Genomic DNA, 21,403 nt, shown 5'->3' on the forward strand with positions numbered 1-21,403 from the left:
AAGATAGATGTTCTTGCCTACTTTATATCCAAGCACAACCTTAGGGCAGAAGATGTTTGTATGTCCCTTTTCCAGTGTTGCTTCTAGGTTCTCTTTCCTGAGGGCAGCTTTTTACAGGAACTAGGAAACGAGTGTCCTGCTTTATTCTCTTTAGTCCCTCATACCTTAAAAGGAGCTCCAAATTCTATTTGAAGGTGGCTTAGCAGGTTGTAATGACAATTTGTTTGAACTTCCCACTGGTTTACTTTTCAGTCTTACAAAAGATTCCAAGGAACAACGTGAACTCTCTCACAGGAACTTCAAGATGTTTTCTCACTTTGTAATGAATGCTTTAAGCACGCTTACACACTTCAGGCTCAGCTATGCTGAACTACATCGGTCTCAAAGCAAAGGAGTACGATAAGGTGTTGTCAGGTAACAACATGAGCAAACAGAAAAAGGGAAAGTTTCTTTTTGCAACATGGAAGAGTCAGGGCCGTTTCTTAACAAAGCAGTTTGCCTACTGAAACCCCTCACCCAGGGATCCTGCCGGGCAAAGCTGTCAGCTGGGTTTCCCCCGGAGACTTCTGAGCCAGTGTGTAGGGGAAGACAGGAGCCTGGGTGAGGCAGCAGAGTCGGCAGATGAGGCAAGGAGGTCTGAAGGAGGAAAATCTGGGAAGTCGCGCTGCAGGGGATGGAGAGTGACAGGGAGCACCTTGCCTCTGTCTTGGGAAAATGCAAGCAGGGAAATGTTGTTCCGTGAGTTAGGGGGGCTGTGCAAGTCCATGACAGTCCTCCAACCATGGCCAAGCAGGAATGAGGGAGGGGGAAATAAAGTTAAAAATAAAGAGCTCTTCGCACGGGGTGTGAAGGCGAAATCGCGCCTCTTAGCCAAGAGGGAGGTGCCGGGACCTCGAACTGCCCGGAGAGGGGTGGAGAGAGCCGGGGGAGGGCGGGCGAGGTGCAGCCGGGTCTGAGTCAGCCCGGCCCGCACGATGTGCGTTGAGGGCAGTGCCAGGCACCGAGTCGCCGAGAAGCCTCTTCCCTTCCCCGCTGCCCTCTCGGGCTCCCCGGCGGCGGCAGCGACGCCACTCCCGGTGCCCCGCTCTGCCGGGACCCCCCTCCCGCCAAGGCGGGGGGCGGCTGCGCTGCGGCCTCGGCCTCGGGCAGGGCTGCTCCGCCCTCCTCCCGCGCTCCGCCGCCCGCCCGGTCCCGGGGCAGCCGGCGCTGCCCCGTGGCGGAGGGTGCCCGGCGGGTCGGGATCGGCCGTACCGCCAGCCGGGGCCGGCACCATCATGTGAGGCGGTGGGTTTCCCCCCCTGCCCCAAGCTGCCCTCTCCCGCACCATGAGGGAAGGGGATGCGGGGCAGCACCCACGCCGGAGACAGGTAGAGCCCGGGCGGCTCCTCCACCTCCTCTCCGGCGTGATCCTCGTGTGCAGCGCGGAGGTCGCGGCACTCGCCGACTTCTCAGGTACGGGGCGGCCCCGCCAGCGGCGGCGGGAGGGCCGGGACCGACTAACGGTAACAGGGGACGCGGTGCCCGGCGCTGGGGGCTGAGGGGCGCGGCCCCAGGGCTTGGCGGTGGCCGCAGGGGCAGGAGGAGGGAGGGCACTGTCCAGGCAGAGGTCTGGCTGCTCGGCTGCTAGCACCCCCGCAACGCCTCATGAGTGGGACCCCCCCTGGGCAGGAGCGGGAGTGAAGTGCCGGCGCTCAGCCGTCCCGCTGGCTGACCCCGCCCGGATGGGCTCAGAAAGCTGCGTAGTGACCGGCGAGCTGCCGGCACGTCGTGTCCCGGGGCCGGGACGCGGGCCCAGGGGAGCGAGGGCGCATGATTCAGATGTACCGTAGCTGCGCCATTCGTGGGAGGGAGGGGAGGGAGGAGGAGAGGGTTCAGGGCCGCCGGAGGGGTCAGGCGGGGAGGGACGGGAGGACTCGGGCTGCCGGTGTCTTCTCAGTTGCGCAGTGGGAAAGCCGTGCGAGAAGCCACCGGGGCCTGACCCCAAGTGCGTGGAAGTCCCTGGAAGGGTTCCCAGTTTCTCCTGGGGACTTGGAGCCGGGCCCCGAGTGAGCCGTCCTTAGCACCGGTAGCGAGCAAACGCTGCGCTTGTCATTGCTGGGAGAGGGTTTCACCTCGTAGCGCTGGGATGGCGGGAGTCGCTTCGAAGTGAGCACAGAAGCGCTTGGTTGCCCTTCGAAAAATCATCGCTGCGAGGTTGCTGTGCCAGTGCAGGATGAAACGGCTGTAGAAATTGGAAAGATGTCCTTGTTTCCAGCAGAACCAAGAAGTCTTCCTTTTCTGTTGGGAGAAAACAGCCGTCTTGCAGCTTTCCTTGTGGTCCATGCCATCTCCCTGCTGTTGCAAAGTTACTTCGAACAGTTCCACCCCTTTCTGTACTTCACAGGGAGCACAGCCTATTCCTGGCAGTTGCAAGCTTAAGGAACTGCCTCTAGGGCAAAAATCAAGCCGTACCCGTAATGAACAGAGCAGAACTTTCCAAAAGCTTGTCGAGTGCACTGGAATAAAGTTGGGATATAATTAATAGTTCAAATGTGTTGCTCTGCACATCAGTATAGTTCACAGTACTACAAAATGCCAGTGATTGCTCTGTAGAAAGTATTTTCTCAGCAACACAAAAATGCAGTCTGTGATTTTACTACTGTGACCAACTCTGAGGCTGAACATTTCTAAAAAAGCAACCAGCAAATACAAGGATCAGGATTACATACTTGGATATACTATTTTTCTCCTGTTAGATTCCTTTCACATCCAAAAGGCTTTTAAATGCTTGCTATCTCATTCTTTGGTGATTTCTTTGTTTGTTTGCTTGCTTTTGTTGTTGTTTTTCTTTTTTTTCCTTAGTTGCTGGCTTGTAGATGTTAGTTTAGCAATCATATGGTAGTTCTCCAAAATACAATAAAATAAATGTTCAAATTTTCCTTTCAAATAGCCGCCGAGTTAAAAAATATCCCTCTAGTTTATCTAGCAAAGTTCCTCTCACAAAAGTCCATTCACTTTTCAAATGAAGTTTTTTAGATAAGGTTATCCAAGATACATTTCAGAAGTACAAGTGTACTCAGTATTCATTATGCACTGAACTTTCCAAATAGGTAGAATGACCAAAGAAAGATTTTTGTCTCACCCCAGAGATCAGTATGAAAAATGTCATGCAGAGAATTCAGTAAATAAGAAAAGAAAATCAGATTCTGAAATTCTTGCCAAACTAGGAAGTTTCCAGGCCTCAACAAATTCTACTCAGTTTCTTTTGACTTTTAACATGGATATGTAATCCAGAATGAGAGAAAAGACCAAAATGTTACTGGAGCCTTTTAAAGAAAGGTATCCAGAGCACATCGAGAAGTGTTTAGCTACTTCAAAAGTAGGTGCTGCAGGCCAGGAACTATCAAGAGTAAGATGCCTGCAGTGACATCTCCAGTCTGGTTAGTATCTCTTAAAGATTTGCAGCCTCTAACAGCAGCTTCAAGCTGAGCTTCTGAACTTTCTGAATTTCCTTACTTGGTCCCTCCTACAGCAGGAATGATGACTTGATTTTCATAAGCTCTGTTGAATTTACATGAAAACAAATCTGCCTCGTTTGAAGGGGCAGCGCCTGGCAGCTGCCAAGGTGCTGGCAGATCCTGGGGGATTATCCTGAGGAATGAGGAGTGGGGATTTGGCTCCCCTGGCTTTACCCGCCACCTACACTTTCACTCTCATGGAAAGGGTCAGGTCTAGCCCTGCCCTTCTGAGGGTAAAACTTCCAGGCACCATGTTACAGGTTTCCTTGTTCATCCCATGCCATAGCAAAAGGAACCGAGATTTGCACTGTGAATATGTTCTGCACAATTTGATCAGGTACTGGGAATTTAGGAGTGCCCAAGTAATTGGAAGGCCAGATGCTTCAAGTTCTCCTTTTCACAGGTTTGAGGCTTTTATGCTCAGGTGCATATTATCAGGTGCAGATTATCAGGTGCATAGTTTTTCAGGTCATTGCCTTTTCTGTTCTGTGTGTTTCCAGCACCGGATCTCTCTCTACCTCAGCAGCCCAAACTGTTCCTCTCTCCTTCCCCACCCCCTCATTCTCTCATTCTGACAACTTTCCCTAGTCACTTCCCAGCCTGCTGTCCAATTGCAGCCACTGCACATGTAAACTTTGTTGTTCTCTTTATATATATGTATTTAATTGTGCTTGCAATGCTTACCTGCCCAGAGTCCATTTGTTAATCACAAGACCTAGCTGCTTGCTGGTATGAAGGCAAAAATTACTCCTCTTGGGATTTGTTTGATGTTCTGGAAGGGAGAGCAGGGAACAGTGTATGTGGACAGTGAAGGGTTATTTTTAATTTTTTTTATTTTTTTAATGTTTGACTTGTATTTATTTCCCCATTCAGAAGGCTGTGATCATTTTTTATGGATCACTACACAGAACAGAAGCACTGAAACTGTTACAGTATTTATCCCTCCCTTCTCGTAAGAGAGAGGTTGGGAGCTCTGGCTGCAAGTAGAATCTCTTCAGTTGGTTATTGCAGTTCAGTTGCCATTGTTGTCTTGTTACTACTCTTCCCTCTGTAGGATATAAAGCTGCAGATTTTTGTTTTTCATGTGTTTCTCAGGCCAGCTTTTAACTCTGAAAAGGCTTTTTGTAGGCGGGTGTCTGGCTTTTTCTTTTGGGATGTTTCTTCACTGTGCACTAACATTTTATGAACTGGTATGTAAACTGGTGTTTTCTAGGGATAAAGACTTCAGTAGCAGAGCTTTAAAGTCTGTGAGGAGGACCTAGTGACCTAGTGACTTTTACTTTAGTAAGTAAAATTAGTTCCTCCTTTTAGTAACAGGAGGAACTGTTATTTGAGGTAAAGGAAAGTTGATACACATGATCCTTAAAGTTCTGCATAGTCTATTTTTCTCTAGCAGTGTAGTGGCAACAAAGAATGCTGCACTGGTTATTAAAAGTGGAGGTTTGCACTCCTGTGTGTGATAAATTTTTTAAAGTGAAATCCAAGCATGTATGCCCAAATTTTAAACTGAAAGCTGAAGGTTTGAAAGAAGAGAGATTTCATTCACAGTTCTTTCCTTAGATCTTCATGCGTATTGGTTTGATCCTAAAGCTAGAGAATTTTATTTCCCTCATGCCCACTCTTCAAAGACATCTGAAATATCTTCACACCAAAACAGTTATTCATGCCTAAAGTTTTGTTCCTACTTGACAAAACTCTTTCCTCGTGTTGCTTTTCTCACTGATCACTTGCAGCTTTCATGTTTCAGGTCAGGTTCCAGTCCAAGAGATTGAAGACTGATGTGAATTTTGCTATTTCTCTAGTCTCTGGGAGCCAAAATCCTAAATACTCTGGGTTCCCAGAAGACTGTCAGAAGTGGAGGGACACATTTTTCAAGAAATGAAGGCCACGTGGCATATGTTTCCTCAAAGATCCTTCGTGTTCAAGGACTGGTTCCCAAAATAGGCAAAACGAGGAGCTGGCAAGACCAGCAAACTTCTCTAGTACACTTTTACTTACTGTCCTGGTTTGGGCCAGGATAAAGGTGATTTTCTTTCTTGTACTTTTGCTTTCAGCTAAGCATCTTGTAAGTAGTTGCACTTGCTGAAATTAACAGCAAGTTTCTCAGACAGTGTCTGCTTCTAGGACTGATAACACTTGATGTTTATAGTTACTGCTAGAGAGCATCTGTCACTCGGTTTAACTGATGGGGAAGTGTTAAACCGTGACACTTACAAACCTAAATTGTTGCTGTAGAAAGCCCACAGTGTGCTACCACTGCTGCTGAGGGAAGGTTGGTTTTGCTGGGCATGGTGGCAGTCCCTTAGGAACATGTATGTTCCCAAAAGTCTATCCCTTCTCTCATCCCCCATCCCCCCTAGCCATGGGGAATGCCCTGCTGCCAATGGGAAAAGTGCTGGGCTCTCCCCTTGGCTCTGTCCTAGCCCTACTCCTCCTCCCACCTTTTCCCTGTCTGGTGCAAAAGTGCTCTGTCCTCTTAGGGAAACAAATCCCTTCTCAGCAGAAACATTGAGGACCATCTATCCATCTTTTATATATATATATATATATATATATATATATGTATACTCGTGGGTAGTTTGCATCTTTTCTTTCACTTCTTCCTCTTTTTTCTGTGCTGCTTTGATCTTAGGCTTTCTGCTTGAACTCACCTTCTTTGCTCACCTTATCAGTCAACTTCTCTTGGTCCCAGCCAGGTGTTCTGGGCAGTTTTCAAGAAACGTGGCTGTAACCGAAGATAAAAAATGTAGTAACTGTGTGATTGCATAACTGGGCTGAAGAATGGTTTTCTGGATGTGAACAGAAAAAGCTGCCTAGGTAGAACTATTTAATCTTTTTCTGCTGGTGTCAACTGTTTTTTTCCCACAAGAGTTCAGCTAGAACTGGGCATAGCTTTGACTCCATATATTTGATCTTCTGACCCTATAACAGAAAACAAATTGATCTAATGAAAAAGCAAACCAGTTCACCAAAGAAATATAATCTGATCCTGTGGCCTTTCTGTATTAAAAGTTTCCATTAAGTTTTGTGGCATTCACCCATCCCAGATTCCCCCAGGCAAAAGGAAAGCAAACATATGCTTCAAAATGCTTTGTTTGTAATAGCACGGCAGGATCGATCACAACCAACCACAGTGATGCAGAGGCTTTTCTGTTGGTTTTGTGTTGGTCAGATAAAATCCTGTATAAATTTTCTTGAGTTGGTTCTGTTGACTCACTGGGGCAAATGGAGCGTGTCCTTTGACCAGGATATTAAAGAGGTGCTAAGAGGAGTGATGTCAGTGATGTATCTTCTTGGTACTCCCTTGTAAATGTCAAATGCAAATTTTGGTTTGCTTTGTTTAAAGAAAAGCATTTCATTTTAGAAACGTGTTTCATTTCACCAATATGGGAGTTAAACCTCCAAGTCTGTTTTAAAATTTCTCAAAGTGGAGTGGGTTTGGATCTGTGGAACACAGAGGTGTGTCTCAGAAGTGAGATTTTAGTTCAGATCATGGTGCTGAGGTACGAGGTTTTGTTTCAGACTTGTCTTTGCAGTTCTTGCTGCTTTCCTGAGGTGGTATAGCTTATGAAATCCCATTTTAGGTGTGGATTTTGCCTAGTATTTTTTTGTTGAATCCACTGATCAGATTTCATCCTTGTTAGAGAAGTAAGAGCTTTGATCCAAATAGCTTTGTGGGCTTTTGTGAGCATAAGCAGTTAGGCCTTACTAGCATCCTCAAGAGAGGTTGCTGCTCCAGAATCTTTCGTGAAGTGAGTTAAAGTGTAGCATGATGTTCCTACCTCTACAACAGATGTTAGGAAACAAACCTATAGGACACTTGAGTTCATGAGCTCCACTGCTCAGAGACCAACATGTTTGAGTCTGTCTTTCAGATTCTTACACCTTTGGGGCACGAGCTCCCTTTGTTCTCACTGTGCAGATTGCTGGCACCTGACACATCGTATGTTATTTTTATTCAAAATAAATAGCAGGGATTAGCTCTCCCCTGCCTTCCTATTCCCTCTGCTGCCGATACCCTTCTTAGTAAGACAGAGCTTGCAGACAGTCTCAGCTTTATTAGAGAAAGGGGTTAAAAACCTATTCCAAGTAAATACTCAGATTTGGATGGAAGTGTCCCCAGACAGAGAAAGCACTGTCTGACCAGTCACCAGTTATCAGAATTCTGTCATCTGCCAACCATAATCTACAATTAAAATTGAAATATTTTTATATATTACCAAACACAGAGAAAATAGTGTTTTAAAGGGAGCTGAAGAGCAGAAGGAGGCGTGGTTGCGCCTTATTTGTTCAGCATTGGTGAGTCATTTCATCTGAATTTCTATGCATTTTAGGAGTTTTACTTCAAAGGTCTATTGTGTGGCTTCTGGCAACAAATTAAATACCAGTGATATTTGGCTCTTAATTTAGAATTAATTTTAAAACATCAATCATAATATGAGACCCAATTCAAAGCCTATGGAGGTCACTGGAAGGATTCCCAAGGATTTCACTGGGCTTTCGATGAGGGTCTCAACTCACAAATATCTACTTATTTTTCTTTGTTGTATTTATTCTTGGATGGAAAGACAAGCATTAATTTTTCAGAATTTTTTGTAATCTTGGACTTTTCCCCCCATGTCAGGGTTGTTGGGACTAGATGATCTTAAGGTCCCTTCCAACCCAAACTGTTCTATGATTCAATGATTTCTTCATGATGAAATGTTGTTGCCAAAAAAAAATCATCTGGTTATGAGGATAAGGTGGGTTTTTTTGTTTAGTTGGGGTTTTATGGCTTGTCTGGCTTGGACTTGCTGTACTAAAAAGATGGAATTAGTGATTCAGCAAGCAAATTCCCTGCTCTCTAATTTATCTGATTCTTCAAATGTCACAAAAAATGACAAAAAAATGCGAAATTTAAGTCAGAGTTCTCTTTGCAAAATGAAACTTGTACTTTGTTTTCTGAGGAGCTGGCAATGAACAGCCCCTCTCTCTCAAGTTTGCATGGATGTTAAAGTCCACCAATCCAAGTTTTCAAAGAAATCGTTTCCCCTGGTCCCTGGGGTTCTCCTACTTGCAATCTTAGGAAATCTCGTAACTTTGCTGTCTCTTGGGCATAATGGTTCACTCACTGTGTCTCCAGTAGCAGTTGCCACCTGCGGAGCCTTCTGTTGTTACTTCTTATTAATGGCACTAGAAGAGGCTACTCTGGCTCCAGTCAAAAGGCTTTTTTGGCAAGGGCAGAAAAAACCAGAAGTGTCCCTTAACAGTGTTGTGCTTCTTGTCAGCATTTTACAATAGAAGGGAGAAAGTCTTCCTTTTCTACTGCAGCAGTGCTGTATTGAGTCCCAGGACAAGTGTTTGTCCCTGTGGCTTCATGGAAGAGCTGAGACAAGTATAACAGACAGCACGGAGTCTACTACAGACCCAAATGTTTGAGGATCAGTAATTGCTGTCTCTCCTAACACAAGAAGGGAAGAAGGAATTAAAAAGAGGAAGCGCATGAGAAGAAGAAAATGCGTAGGGATCTCTCAGATTTCCTCAGAAAGCCATGGGGATACAACAGACGTAAGCATCACACCTAGAAGACAACACAAGGGAAAATAAAACTGTAGATCTGAAGGAAACAGGGAACAGCTGTGGGAGGATATGAGAGAGCAGATAGGCATCTGGTCTGCTAGTGCAGGACTCATTAGATTTTCCATTCTCAGAAAAAATAATGCACATAATTGCAAGTCTGAGCTGAGTGGCATGGATGTAAAGAGGCCATGTGGTTTCTGGAGAAACAGTGCCCTTTTGGCAGACCATTTGGAGGTCTCTACATTGCTTCATGATGCCTTGGTTTTGTGTTTCTAGAAAGAGCTCATGACTTGGCTTCTTGCACGTGGGGCTACTCACTGAATAAACCGTTTAAATGCTTGAGTTTGAATGTGGTTGTACACTGAATTGTCTGCAGGTTACCTGGGTCCTTTTATGGGCTGAAGCAGAACCAAGCTCTTGCTTAATTTGGCCCCTAGATTTCACAGACAGAGTTAAGTTCAATGACATGGCTGTATTCCAAGTTACAATCTATGAGGTACGACTATAAGGGAAAAAAATAAACAAGACAATTCCTTAGGAAAGCACACATTTTGATAAAGCAGTTTATGGAAGGCCTGACTGAGGTCTTCATCACTGCTGCCTGCTTTGATTCAAAAGCATTTTAACTTTTTACTGAAGCATTTTCTTGTTGAAGGCTTAATCCTTCATCTTTTAAGGCCAGTGAAACCAAATTGCTCCATTAGCAACAGGCTGATTAGCTCTCCAGTATAGGTATGGTCTCTCCTCAGCAGTGAGTTTTTTTTTAGCATTAGAAAGGGATTGACTTGGAAGTGACGGTTCTTATTTTGACCTGTCAGCTCAGGATTCAGTTTTCATGAACCTCGTAGGAACTTTTCTTTGAGTCCTGTACCCTTCAGGTTTGAAACTAGCCACTGAACTTAAGAATTGTTGAGTAAGGGAATTGCAAATGGACAGAGATCATGATATCATAAGCTTCATCTGCTATAGAAGTGGTCAGATGAGAACTCTCAAGGCCTGATTCTAAGAAAAGCAAAAGCTTTTCATGCTCTGAAACCAAACCAGGCATTAGGAAATGGAGAGGTTTTTATTTTATGGTCACTATCTGATTGGTGAAACTAGATTACCACTAATTGAACATCTGTCTCTATGCTGAAAAGGTTTAGATAATAAAAAATTAAAATAGAATGATTATGCAAAGACTATTTTTGTTGAATGGCAAACCAGCTTTTCAAATGATATACCACATTATAAGCAAAAGGATCAAGTTAGTAGAATAGCAGTCACTGGTAGAGTATGACTGTTGACAGGAATTGTGGAAAAAGGTACAATAAAAAAACCCCAAGCAATTTAAATTCAAGAGTTTAAAGGAAATTTAGTTGAATTAGTGACTACGCAAGAAAGCATACATTAAGCAAATATGGCTTATTATTTGTATCTGCTGAGTAAAGCTGTTATGCTTATGTCTGAACAGCAAGTAGAATAAACAGTGCTTCTGCCTAAGGGTATTTTTTGTTGACAGAAGACAGTAAAACTGAGTCTCACTAAGGTGACTCAAACTGTATGCTTAAAAGGCACTTGGATGAAAAAGAGTAAAATGATGGGGCAAGAAACATAGTGGTGTGAATTTTAGGAAGCATCTCTCCTTGATTTTGCCTGCTGTCACAATTACTAATTCGAAAGAAGAGCTACCACATAAAGAGCTTGCAGACAGCTGAAGCAAGAGGCTAATGACAATTACAGAAGCCAGATCCCTGCTTCTGTGAACAAAGCTAAATAGGCACCATCAGATCTGCACAGACCACAGCTCTGAAAGTGGCAATTATGCACAAATCCTCTGCAGCATGGTGTGTTGCCTCTGAATACCAGTGGAGGGTATGGCAGAGGAGAAGTGGGAGGAAAATTAGGGGTTAATTTCAGTTTGTTCAATGGAGAAAATATTGCTGGGGAAGTACTGCAGCTGGATCCCAAATATCAATAAATATCAGAGTGATGCTTCTAATGGTTTTTGTAGTAATTTATCAACAATTCTGTTATCAGTAGATGAGATCTCTTCCTTCAGACTTGCCAATCTTTCTTGTGTATTTTTAATGCCTCTTGGCACAACTCTTCATAAGGCTATGGGAGTTGATGTAGATTTACCGAATGGATTAGCCTTCTGGGACTCCCTCAACAATAAGTGTACTATTTCAATCTATTTTGAACTAAAATGGATTTGTATGTCTATAAAATGAGCTAGCAAATTGCTGTGCTAATTAAGCTAGTTTGAGCAATGCACAGGAATTATTATTACTAAATATGAATATACAAAGGCCTAATTCTGAGAGTCCTCATGGTCCATGTGCTACTCAGCTTCAGCCTCTAAAATATTACGTTGCTTCTCTCTTGCCAAAAAGACATTACATCAGCTCTGACATTGCATTTACTGTGTGCTAGGCATTAGACTCATGGCTTGAAATGCTTTTCTCCTTGATCATCCCAATATTGTGAGATTCATTCCAGTACAGTGAGGCTGCACAGAATATATAAATTTCTTTAATCCAATGCTAACAACTGAAAAAGGGATTTAAGGCCTCGTGTGAGTGTCTTCCACCATAAGGAACGAATTCAGCAGATCTGGGTACCCTGCACTGGCTTGTGCCACATGCACAAGGTGTGACACATCTCTCTGGTGACCCCTTCCAGGGTTTTTGATGGATATATTTTTTTAAACTGAAGCTTTCTGAGTTACCAGTTTTTCAGTGTTTTTATACAAAAAAAAAAAACAAAAAAAAACCCAAACCAAAACCACAAAAAAGATTCTGGATTTTCATAGCTTCAAGTTCCTACTAATTACCGCCATTATTGTTATTAAGAGCAATAATAATAGGGAAAAAGTTGTGTATAAAACCTGTAACATATTAAGAGCTCTGTTTCTCACAAAGAGGCATCTATTTACAGCCTGCAGTGCCTTAGGCCATTTGTTTTTTGTCTGTCATTGTTACAGTCTATCAGTCCTCCTTTGGACAAGAACTGATCAGTAAGGCTTACAGGCTTTGTTCAGCTGCTCAGCCTCAGTATTTTCTGTGTTTTTCTGGTGCTGTTTTTTTCAGTTGAAGTTCTTTGTCATCAGAGTGGATGCTGTGACTAATTTGGCTAATTCTGGAAGAAAGGATTACCCCTGGATTCTGCATTGGTGTTTTGAGTCTCAGTAAAAAAGTTACAATGAATGAGTAGTCTGGGTTATGCAGACAGTTGGGTGGGATGATACCTTCTGGCCTTCTGATCAATGGGATCTGCTTATTGCCATATTATTCAGTCTTAACTTCTGAGCCAGCCTGTAAGATCTTCTAGATGATTTTGTATGCAGAGCAGCCCATACATTGCTTATGGATGTGTGGCTTGGATGAATGGGAAAGCTCCTGGTGAGACTTTCACACAGAGGCATAGAGATGTTCTGGGACACTGCAGCATTGCCAGGTTTTTAGAATTCAGACAATTCTCACAGTAGTTGAAATTTTCTTTTAAGATTCATATTATTCTAAAGAAGGTGCACATTTGTTATTTTGAAAAAAAAGATAAAATCCATAGTCCTTCCTAATGCATGGTAAGACTTGAAAAAGTGACTGCCTTTGCTAAACACACATACCCCCTGTATATATCACCTAACAACCCAAAAAACAAGGAGAAAAACCCATGAGTTTTAAAACTTTAAGCTGTCTAAAGTTCTTTTATGCTTAAGAAATGGTGTGACTCAAAAATGGTTTCTTACTCCAGGTTCACACACAGCCGTGACCTGACTCCATCCATGCTGGGACAAGCCGTGGCTGTGTTCCAGACTTCCCTGTGCCCTGCTTTCCAGGGGAAGGGAATCTCCTCCTGTGCTGGACAGGGAGGGGCTAGGGAGTACTTCCCGAGCAAGCAGGGACCAGGACCATGAGGTGTGTAGTTGTCCAGGCACAGCCTCAAGCTCCCATATTAGATACTCTAAAAAAAAAAAAAAAAAAGAAATCAAAACCCCCAACGAATTCTCAGAGTTCACAAGTAATGTGTTGGGTTAAATGAACAAACACCAAATGAGAGATTCTGAGCAGCAAGTAGTGCCCTGAAGTGCCTGTAGCTTAGGCAGTGTGCTGGGTTGGTGCCTGAAAGTGACACAATCCTGCTGGCTGGTTTGGACTGTGGCACAACCCCGCTGTCTATTTTGGATGACCCGGTTTAATTGCGCCAGTGGAGAGAACTGCAGAAAAGGAAGCGTGCCTCAGAGAGACTGACAGACCCATTCAACTGTTACAATGCCCTCTCTCCTGATAATCATGGCTGTTATTAATTGTAGAGATAAGAACATGTTTTTCCCTTAACCTTACATTGTCGTTCGACTCAGTTTGCTGCCACAAGGGAAGTGTGTTTCTGTACAGAGCTTGGTAAACAATACAGGGGTACCAATGGCTTCAAGCAGATGAAGCTACCTGCTGGAGTAACTGCAAGGTCATCATGCCCTGGAAAGGTAGGAAAGCAACTGGAAATTTGTAGCAAGACGAACCTCTTTTAGGGCATGGTGCTTCAAAGTCCAACCAGGTGTTCCAGCAGAGACTCACAAATAGTGCTCTGAGCCTACAGCCCTCAGGGCTGACTGGCCTGGATCAGTGCTATTGCTCCAAGAGCAACTGACCTCTCTGCTGGCTTCCTCAGGACTGAGCTGAGCCCGTGAGTTTGAGCCTCACCTTTTATTGGCCCCCTGGTCCTGCTCATGCGCAGTTGGGGCCCGCCCTAATTAGGCACAGGTGGGCCTAACACAAGCTCATGCCACTACCTGGCAATTAGTGGCACCTGGTTGCCTCATTTCACTACAGAAACTGCTCTGTCCTGAGCAAGCACCAGTCTGGGACCAAGGTGGGAGGTGACAGCTTTCTAGAAAACTTCATTCCTTTGCCAAGCAGAGGGCAGGCAGTGCCCCACAGGGTATGTGAGGGGGGCTGGCACAAGGAGAAGAAAGAAGCCAGAATTTTTCAGGGAAGAAGCAAGAGGGAATAGTGACTTTTCAAGTGGAAACCCATTCTCAGCACAGGTTCTGAACTGTCTTTTGGCCATTGCTCTTCATAAAGGACTGACCACTCTCTACCTGTGTCTCCATAGTCTGTGTCTATAGTAATAAACAGCACAGGTTTACATGTTCTACCATGTGAGACAAGAAATTCAAAATATTAGTGCGTCACCACTTCACTTATCTGAGAACATTAGGTTTCAGGCAACTTCCATGACTATATTTATCCTTTATTGTGTGCAAATCCACAAGGATTTTAATAACAGCAGAGTAGAGCTAAAGGCCACTTGAAAGGGTGGAGAGCATGGTGTCTTATTTTCACCAGTCTATCTATTGCTATTTTTACAACCATACTGCTTATCCAGACGCAGAGCAAGTTTTTTTATAAAGGCTTTTTTTTGCTTTTTTTTTTTAGGGATTGAATAGTTGCAATTGTTGGAGAAAGGTGCTTAGATACTGGATTAGGAATTTGCAGGATCAAAGTAGCAGTTAAGATGCCAGGGAACTCATCCAAATCACAACATAGCTGATATTCTTCAGGGAATACTGGGCTGTTTTGTATACAGCACTCTTGGCTCCAGGTAACTTAAAACCTGAAGAATTGAAATGATTACAAATATCGGGCTAAATCTTTCAAGGTGTTGAGTGCCCACAACTCACCTTGGGCTGAATACTCTTCTACACTGTGGCTCTTTATGCTGTGATGGCAATGTCAAAGGCATTCAGTGGCAGCAAATGCCACTGGAGGCCCCTTTACTGTATCAGACCATAGCAAAGACACTTGGGTGCAATTGGGCATTCGGCCCATTTTTGTGGCAATACTCAGCACCTTTCAGGAGCAGACTGACAGAGGAGTGGCTTTGGCAGGAAAGCTGAAGTTATTTGTGATCTCAATTACAGAGAAAATCTAGGGATGGATTTGTGGGTTAGTTTCTTTTCTTTTTTAACCTGCAAGAAGCCACGGGGATTTCTGCTGGGCTGGTCTCCTTGCTCTGGACTGCAACCACAGGGCAGGAAACTCTCTCCATCCTCATCTTAATGCCAGTGCTTGGGTTGAGTTGAATGAGGTGAAGGACTCACCTACATCTTTGCTGCACTGCAAGGGGATCTAAGCTGACTCCTGTCTTTTGGCCTGTAGATGAGGAACAGCAAAGACAGTACTGGAGCAAGCTGCTTCTTTCTCCTGACTCAGTAACTGATAAGACAACTGAATTGAAGATGGCAAAGATGCCAGAGAACCAAAATATTTTGTTTTCATAATGTTTACTTGGAATAGTTGAATTTCTGTTTAATTTTTTTAAAAAAATCAGTTGTCTTTGGGAAAAGGTTGAAAATGAGAAGAAAAGTGTGAAAATAAACAGCATGAACAAACTCTTCTTCAATGTTTTCATTGAGAAAACTAGTATTTTTCTTAAGGGTACAAAAAAAATTGTCATTCTTGTTCTGACTTTACCACCAAACCAAGAAAATACAGTTTGTATTTTTCTTCCACTATCCTTAAGAGTAGTCATGTTGCAGTCACCACAGTGGGGTAAGCAGGGCTTTTGGGGGGTTATTACTAGCTTTGCTCTTTAATTAGACCAATTGCATGTTTGGAAAAAGACAAAGATACGAAAATTATGATTCTGGAATAAAAATAATAATTTATGTAGTCATGGTCCCAGTTTTAAAACTTCTACAAATCTTTCCTCAAATAAATCAGTGGAAATTCTCAGTGGTTTATCATATACTTAATATCTTGGGGTTTGAGAATTTTTGGGGTAGTTTTTTTACCAGAATGATGATGAACTTGTTGTTCTAGATGTTGAGAATTGATTTTAGAGATAACTACACAGAATTTACTGCATATATAAGAGTTAAGAAACTATTCAAATACAGTTATTGTATGCATATTAATAAAAAGTTTGGCTAATGGGAGAAGCATTGGAAAACAGATATGCTTTGATTGTAGTGTCATACTGTGTCATAGTGACATATAGTGTCAGGGGCTGTCATAAAACCCATGGGGGAAGAAGTGGTTTGGGGTCTAATTTCCATGTGTTTGTGGAAATAGGTGAGGAAGGGTATTACTTCATTTGTGTACTGGTATTTTTTATGTCTTTTCTGTCTCTCACTCCTCTTCCTCCATAAATCTCTTCTGCTTAAAGATAGATTTGAATCAAATGTGATGAAGTGGTAGAGATCTCAAAGCCTCATAAGTATATGTGAGGAAAGGCTTTGAACTGTATTATCTGTAATAGTTTCCTATCACAGTGACTAGTTTGTCATAGTGAAAGCAGCCTGTATGTTTCCATGGAAGTATTCTACAGAACAGAGAGAAGGGCAGTGGGAGGTTGTATTTCTATGGTAGCAGAACTCTTGGCTAATGAGACAATACACAATGAAACACAAATCAGCAAAAGCAGCTGTCATTTGCTCTGCTGCTCATGGACTTAGTTACTAAAAGGTGTAAACAGTTGGTACAGGTGGACAGCTGCACACAGATCCTACCTCTCCTCCTGGTAACACCGTCAGACACTCTAGCAAATACAGAATTCTGTGTATCTCTGCTTCTGGGTTTCTGTTCAACACTGAGGCATCCAACACTTAAGGACCATCCTTTCTCTCATCCTCACATCTGATTCAGGAAGCATCACGCATCTGCCTAGGAGCCCAGAATTGCGAAGCATCGAAGTCGAGGTGTAAGGCCAAGTAGTAGCATAATAGCCCTTCTGACTTCTGCAAACATACTCTGGGATCATTAGCAGCCACGACTGGCAAGAGCCTAAGCCTGTTTTGTTGTCTCTGAGGTGACATCTGTGGCATAGTGCCACTGCTGGAGTGCTGGTAGGGCTCTGACTCACTGCCACGCGACCTCTTGTTTTCCAGACCTGAACCTTACGGGCATGTGAAGGTTGACCCATTCATAGAACCATGTGGGATGGCAGCAGGCCATATGTATAACCTTGACTACAGTGCCCTTTCCAGATACTGATTGTAGTTTTCTTATTATCTAATGAGCTTGTCATTTCCTGTACCAGTTGTAACAGAGCTGAATATTTTCTAGGTTACCTAACCAAACTTCTGCAAAATCATACTGCCTATGCCTGCGATGGGGAGCATTTGAGTCTGCACTGTCCTCGTCATTCAACAATAAGTGTTCAGTCAGCATTTTACGGGCAAGACTACCACATGTGTAGTACTCAGGAGCCTGAAACCAGGATGACAGAACCCATAAACTGTGTGGCACCCACCTCTTTGCAGGTATATGTGTTGTAAAGTTTCTTAATGCACACAATGTTTTTTAAGGTTTCTGTGTGGTGAGCTATGTTGAGTGAAAATGGCAAGTGTTCACAGTGTTGAATGAAATGACATCATGTCTGTGTCTGTTTACCATGAAAAGTATTATAGCTCAAAGAATGTGTTTGGCCATCAGGATATTACCACCATGTTGACTGCCTTTGATTTTCATAAGCCTTGCTTTGGAAACCCTATTCTCAAAGTTCCTTAAAATAATCAATTCCCTTCTAATCAAGAGCTGGTCATGACCAGTCTTAATCCATCACATGGGCCCTCTTTGTCCCCAGGTGATGATACAAACATTTGACAGAGCAGAGTGGTTACAAATGCAATGAATATGATGGTGTTTGGCTTGTTCCATGCCTATCTTCACTCACTGAAAAGGCACCATGACAGCTAAACAGTGGCTTCTAAGCACTTTTGCAGATATCTGCATTTCCACGAATACGTGTTTTGTGTCAGTAATATCCTGTGGTTTGTTCGGTGGATCCACTTAAGCACAACTTAAAATTATTTATACTTCATAAATTACTACTTTTCACTGTGGAGACTTTTGTAGCAAGGCTTAGAAGGTTTGACTTAACACTGCTGTTAAAGGCTTGTTTTATCAGAATTAAAGTACTCAGTGTTAGGCCAAATTCAGTAAATCGTTGCAAAAATATTAGTGGAATCTGAACATGTTCTGTTGGTGAAGGTGCTGAAACTGCTCTACAGATGCTTTGATGAAGCTTGCAGCATCTGTCTGTGCAGCTGGCACATTGCTTCTTTACAACAGGGAACATAACTTCCCACCACCAGTGAGCGGAAGAGTTTACCAAATGTTTTGCAGTAATATCCTCTCCTCAGAAAAAATATTCACAGAATCACAGAATGTTAGGAATTGGAAGATTATCAAGTCCAAGCCCTCTGCCAGGGCAGGATCACCTAGTGTATGTCACACAGGAGTGCATCCAGGTGGGTTTTGAATGTCTCCAGAGAAGGAGTCTGCACAAGCTCACTGGGCAGCCTGTTCCATTTTAGGGCAGTTTTGTAAGTGTGGCCTGCCCATGCTTTACTGCAACTTGTAAAGACATTCCAGACATGACCTACAGGCCATGTGAAAGGACAGCTCCCCACCAAAAACAGTAAGCCCAATGCACCCTTGATGTCATTTAACTGAGCACAGCAAAGTGACACTAGTGATTATTTTGGGCTCGTGAGTGTCTTTTTGAGGTCCCCATGGGCTGTCTTTTTCCTCTTAATAAACACAGCATGGAATAACTGTTATATAAACTATCATCATCATTCAGGCACTGTAACTGATTAAAGGCATGAAAGCATTTTGATGAGGTCACGAAGATGAGAGATATGAATGCTCTGCATCTCAGGGAGTTCCAGTTCTTCAAGGAGAAGAGACACATCCTGTTAACCAATTTCTTAGAAAAGAGCACCAGTGATCTCATTCCTCCTCCCATTCCCTTTGGAACTTCATTTGCAGTCTGCATAATCAGGCATGATGCTACAGTGCAGCTGGGAGGAAGCATAACAGGCATTTTTTACAGCCACCTCTTCTTAAAAGGATCACTGCAAAGTTAGGTCTGTCTTGGGGTATTAACAGCCCAGTGCCATCTTGCCATGAGTGTCACCCTTTGCTTTTGTGGTTCCGTGTTTTTTCATGGCAACATAATGGAAAACACAACTCCTGTTTTCATTAAGTAGGAGAAAATAAAAACAGATGCACAGGAAATTATTCAGCTCAGGTGCAAACAGAAGGTGACTCAGTAGGGTACAGCTATCTCCACTTGGTAAAATTGTAGCTCTGTTTCACTGGCCTGTTTCAGAACCATCCCAATTAAGTAGGAGTTATTTCTTTGACGTGCAACTCTGTAAAAGAAGAATTGACTGATAAAATTTAGTGCTTTTCCTTGCCTTATAAACTCTTTAGAGTGCACTTAATGCTCAAAAAGTGTTGGATGTAAGTCTCCTTCTACCAAAGGGAACAGAAAGGCAAGAATGTTACAGGATCACTTCAAAGTGATTTATGCTTGGGAGGGATGGCTTCCAGGCATGACAGGAGAGACTCAGCCACTGCCAGCTATCTCAGCCTGGACACAAGAGTGCAGCTTGTGCTGTCACAGTGGCAAATTTGTGATTTGGCCCTTTGATATAACTGAGACCCCTTCTGTTAAGAAACATGGCAAAAATTCCCGTAGATTTTATGGGAGTACCTAAAACTATCAGAGAATGGTATCTTACAGTTATTCCTGGTAAGAGTGGGGTGATCCAGAAACACAGCAGCCTTATCACAGCAGCCTGCTGTGATTTTTAATATGAGGAATCCTAGGCACAACAACACAGACCATCCAAAAGTAGTGTATAGAAAGCCCCCTCCAAACTGGGCTTTGAAGATGAAAGCAATTGATGCATTTAAACTGGGGGGAGAGGGGAGCTTTGGTGTTTTGGGTTTTGGTTGTGTTAAAAAATGGACTAAGACTCATCTTGGGCAGTGTCTTCTATAGCTCTGAAACCACTGATTAATTTGGAACACCAATGTGAGCACTAGGAGTACTGAGACCTTTTGCTGAGCTTGGAGAGAGTCCACATAACCCTTTGACCCTTTTCATAAAACACTTCTGAATTTTCTGTTTTCCTTCTTGAAACAGCCCATTAAGAGCCAAAATATATTGCTGGGCCAAAAAATTTGGGGTAGATATGGTCTTAGAAGACCATTAAAAAAGAAAGGCAAGCAGGCTGGAATTGATCTGGAATTGATTCAAGCAGCAGTTCAAGTAAATATCTGACAATGTGTGCAATTGCAAGTAAGAAATAACTGCCCCTTAAGCAGGAGGTCCTACATATGGTTTAAAGCTAGGGTTATGTTGAAGTGTCTTTAAGCACTCCAAGTTTTTAGTTAGAAGTCTTTCAAGTGAACGCATAGCAAAGGATGCTGAGGTAAACATAAGTGGATTGAGATGAAATGGTTGAAAAGACATCTTTATGGAGACATTGCAATTCTGTAAATGCAACTAGGAGAGTGTGTGTGCCTCAAGATGTCAGCGAAGAGGGTTGGGGCTGACTCTGTGTTCCCACTTACTCTGGGCTCTACCTGGGGTCCTGAGTGCCCCTGAGTCTCTGGTGGTACACAAGGAGATCTGGTTGGGCAGAGGGAACAGTGACAGACAACAGCAAATTGGTAGCATCCTGAGCTGCCATGGGCATCATGGTGATGAATGTGTTCTCATAAACTTAGCCATGACACCAAGTCCAATAAATATGTGGCTTCAGTCCTATGATACAGATACCTTTTAGACATTCATAGCCAAAAAGTTGTGAAGAAATTATTTCTCTCTTGTAGAGAGCAAAGTACAACTAAGTGTTCTTATTGCTGGATAGCTTCATACCTTGTTTTCAAACCTCTCCTTTTTGCCCATTGTTTTAGAAAGTGCTGGATGAGTGCCAGAACCTGAGATCCTGCCAACTCCTTGTCAATAGTCGGGTTTTTGGACCTGATCTGTGTCCAGGGACCACTAAATTCCTCCTTGTCTCCTTTAAATGCAAACCTAGTAAGTAATCTGCATCAGGCAAATGTGGTTTTATGTGTGTTTTGTTGTTTGTTTTGGTTAAAATGCCACTGTACAAGGCTTTGCATAAATCCATGTGACATTTGGAGACTTTCAGATTTATAGCAAATTGTTGGGCATTTTTGCTTTGCCTTAGCTCTCCATTTTGTTTACAAAAACACCGTGTGGGTGTTTGCTGGCAATTTCATGACCAGTGGAGTAAGGCAGAGTCAGATGTCAGACATCAGACATCAGGCTAGAAAGAAAAAATGTTTTGGAAATTATTTTTAAAGAGATGCCTGTGATAATGTCAATTAGAAAGATAGAGCTGAACAGCAAAACAGAGGCTTGGGCTACAGATCCAAATGATGAAGAAGATATCAAAACATGGAAAAACACTTAAGGAGGTAGGACCAAAGCTTTCAAGGATCCTCTTGTTACTACCTCTCATTTGTAGAAAAATGGTTGGAGGATCCACATGCATAGCTGCCTTTATTACAGAATTTCATTATAGAATCACCTGTGTT

At 43.1% G+C, this 21,403-nt stretch overlaps 1 protein-coding gene across 2 annotated transcripts in view; it reads left to right on the plus strand.

Annotated features, from left to right (window-relative positions):
- Nucleotides 1-964: 964 nt before the first annotated feature.
- EVA1C (eva-1 homolog C) overlaps nucleotides 965-21,403 on the plus strand; it is a 41,197-nt gene continuing 20,758 nt past the window's right edge. Inside the window, exons 1-3 of one of the 2 annotated variants that reach the window (XM_030460009.1) lie at nucleotides 965-1,452; nucleotides 17,105-17,301; nucleotides 20,756-20,879. In XM_030460009.1, coding sequence (XP_030315869.1) covers nucleotides 1,326-1,452; nucleotides 17,105-17,301; nucleotides 20,756-20,879 — 448 coding nt within the window. In that variant the 5' untranslated portion in view covers nucleotides 965-1,325. The remainder of the gene's footprint in view (nucleotides 1,453-17,104; nucleotides 17,302-20,755; nucleotides 20,880-21,403) is intronic. The other variant, XM_030460002.1, reaches the window with a different exon arrangement.

This window comes from Calypte anna, chromosome 1 (assembly GCF_003957555.1).
Source record: "Calypte anna isolate BGI_N300 chromosome 1, bCalAnn1_v1.p, whole genome shotgun sequence".
Classification (NCBI taxonomy): Eukaryota; Metazoa; Chordata; class Aves; order Apodiformes; family Trochilidae; genus Calypte; species Calypte anna.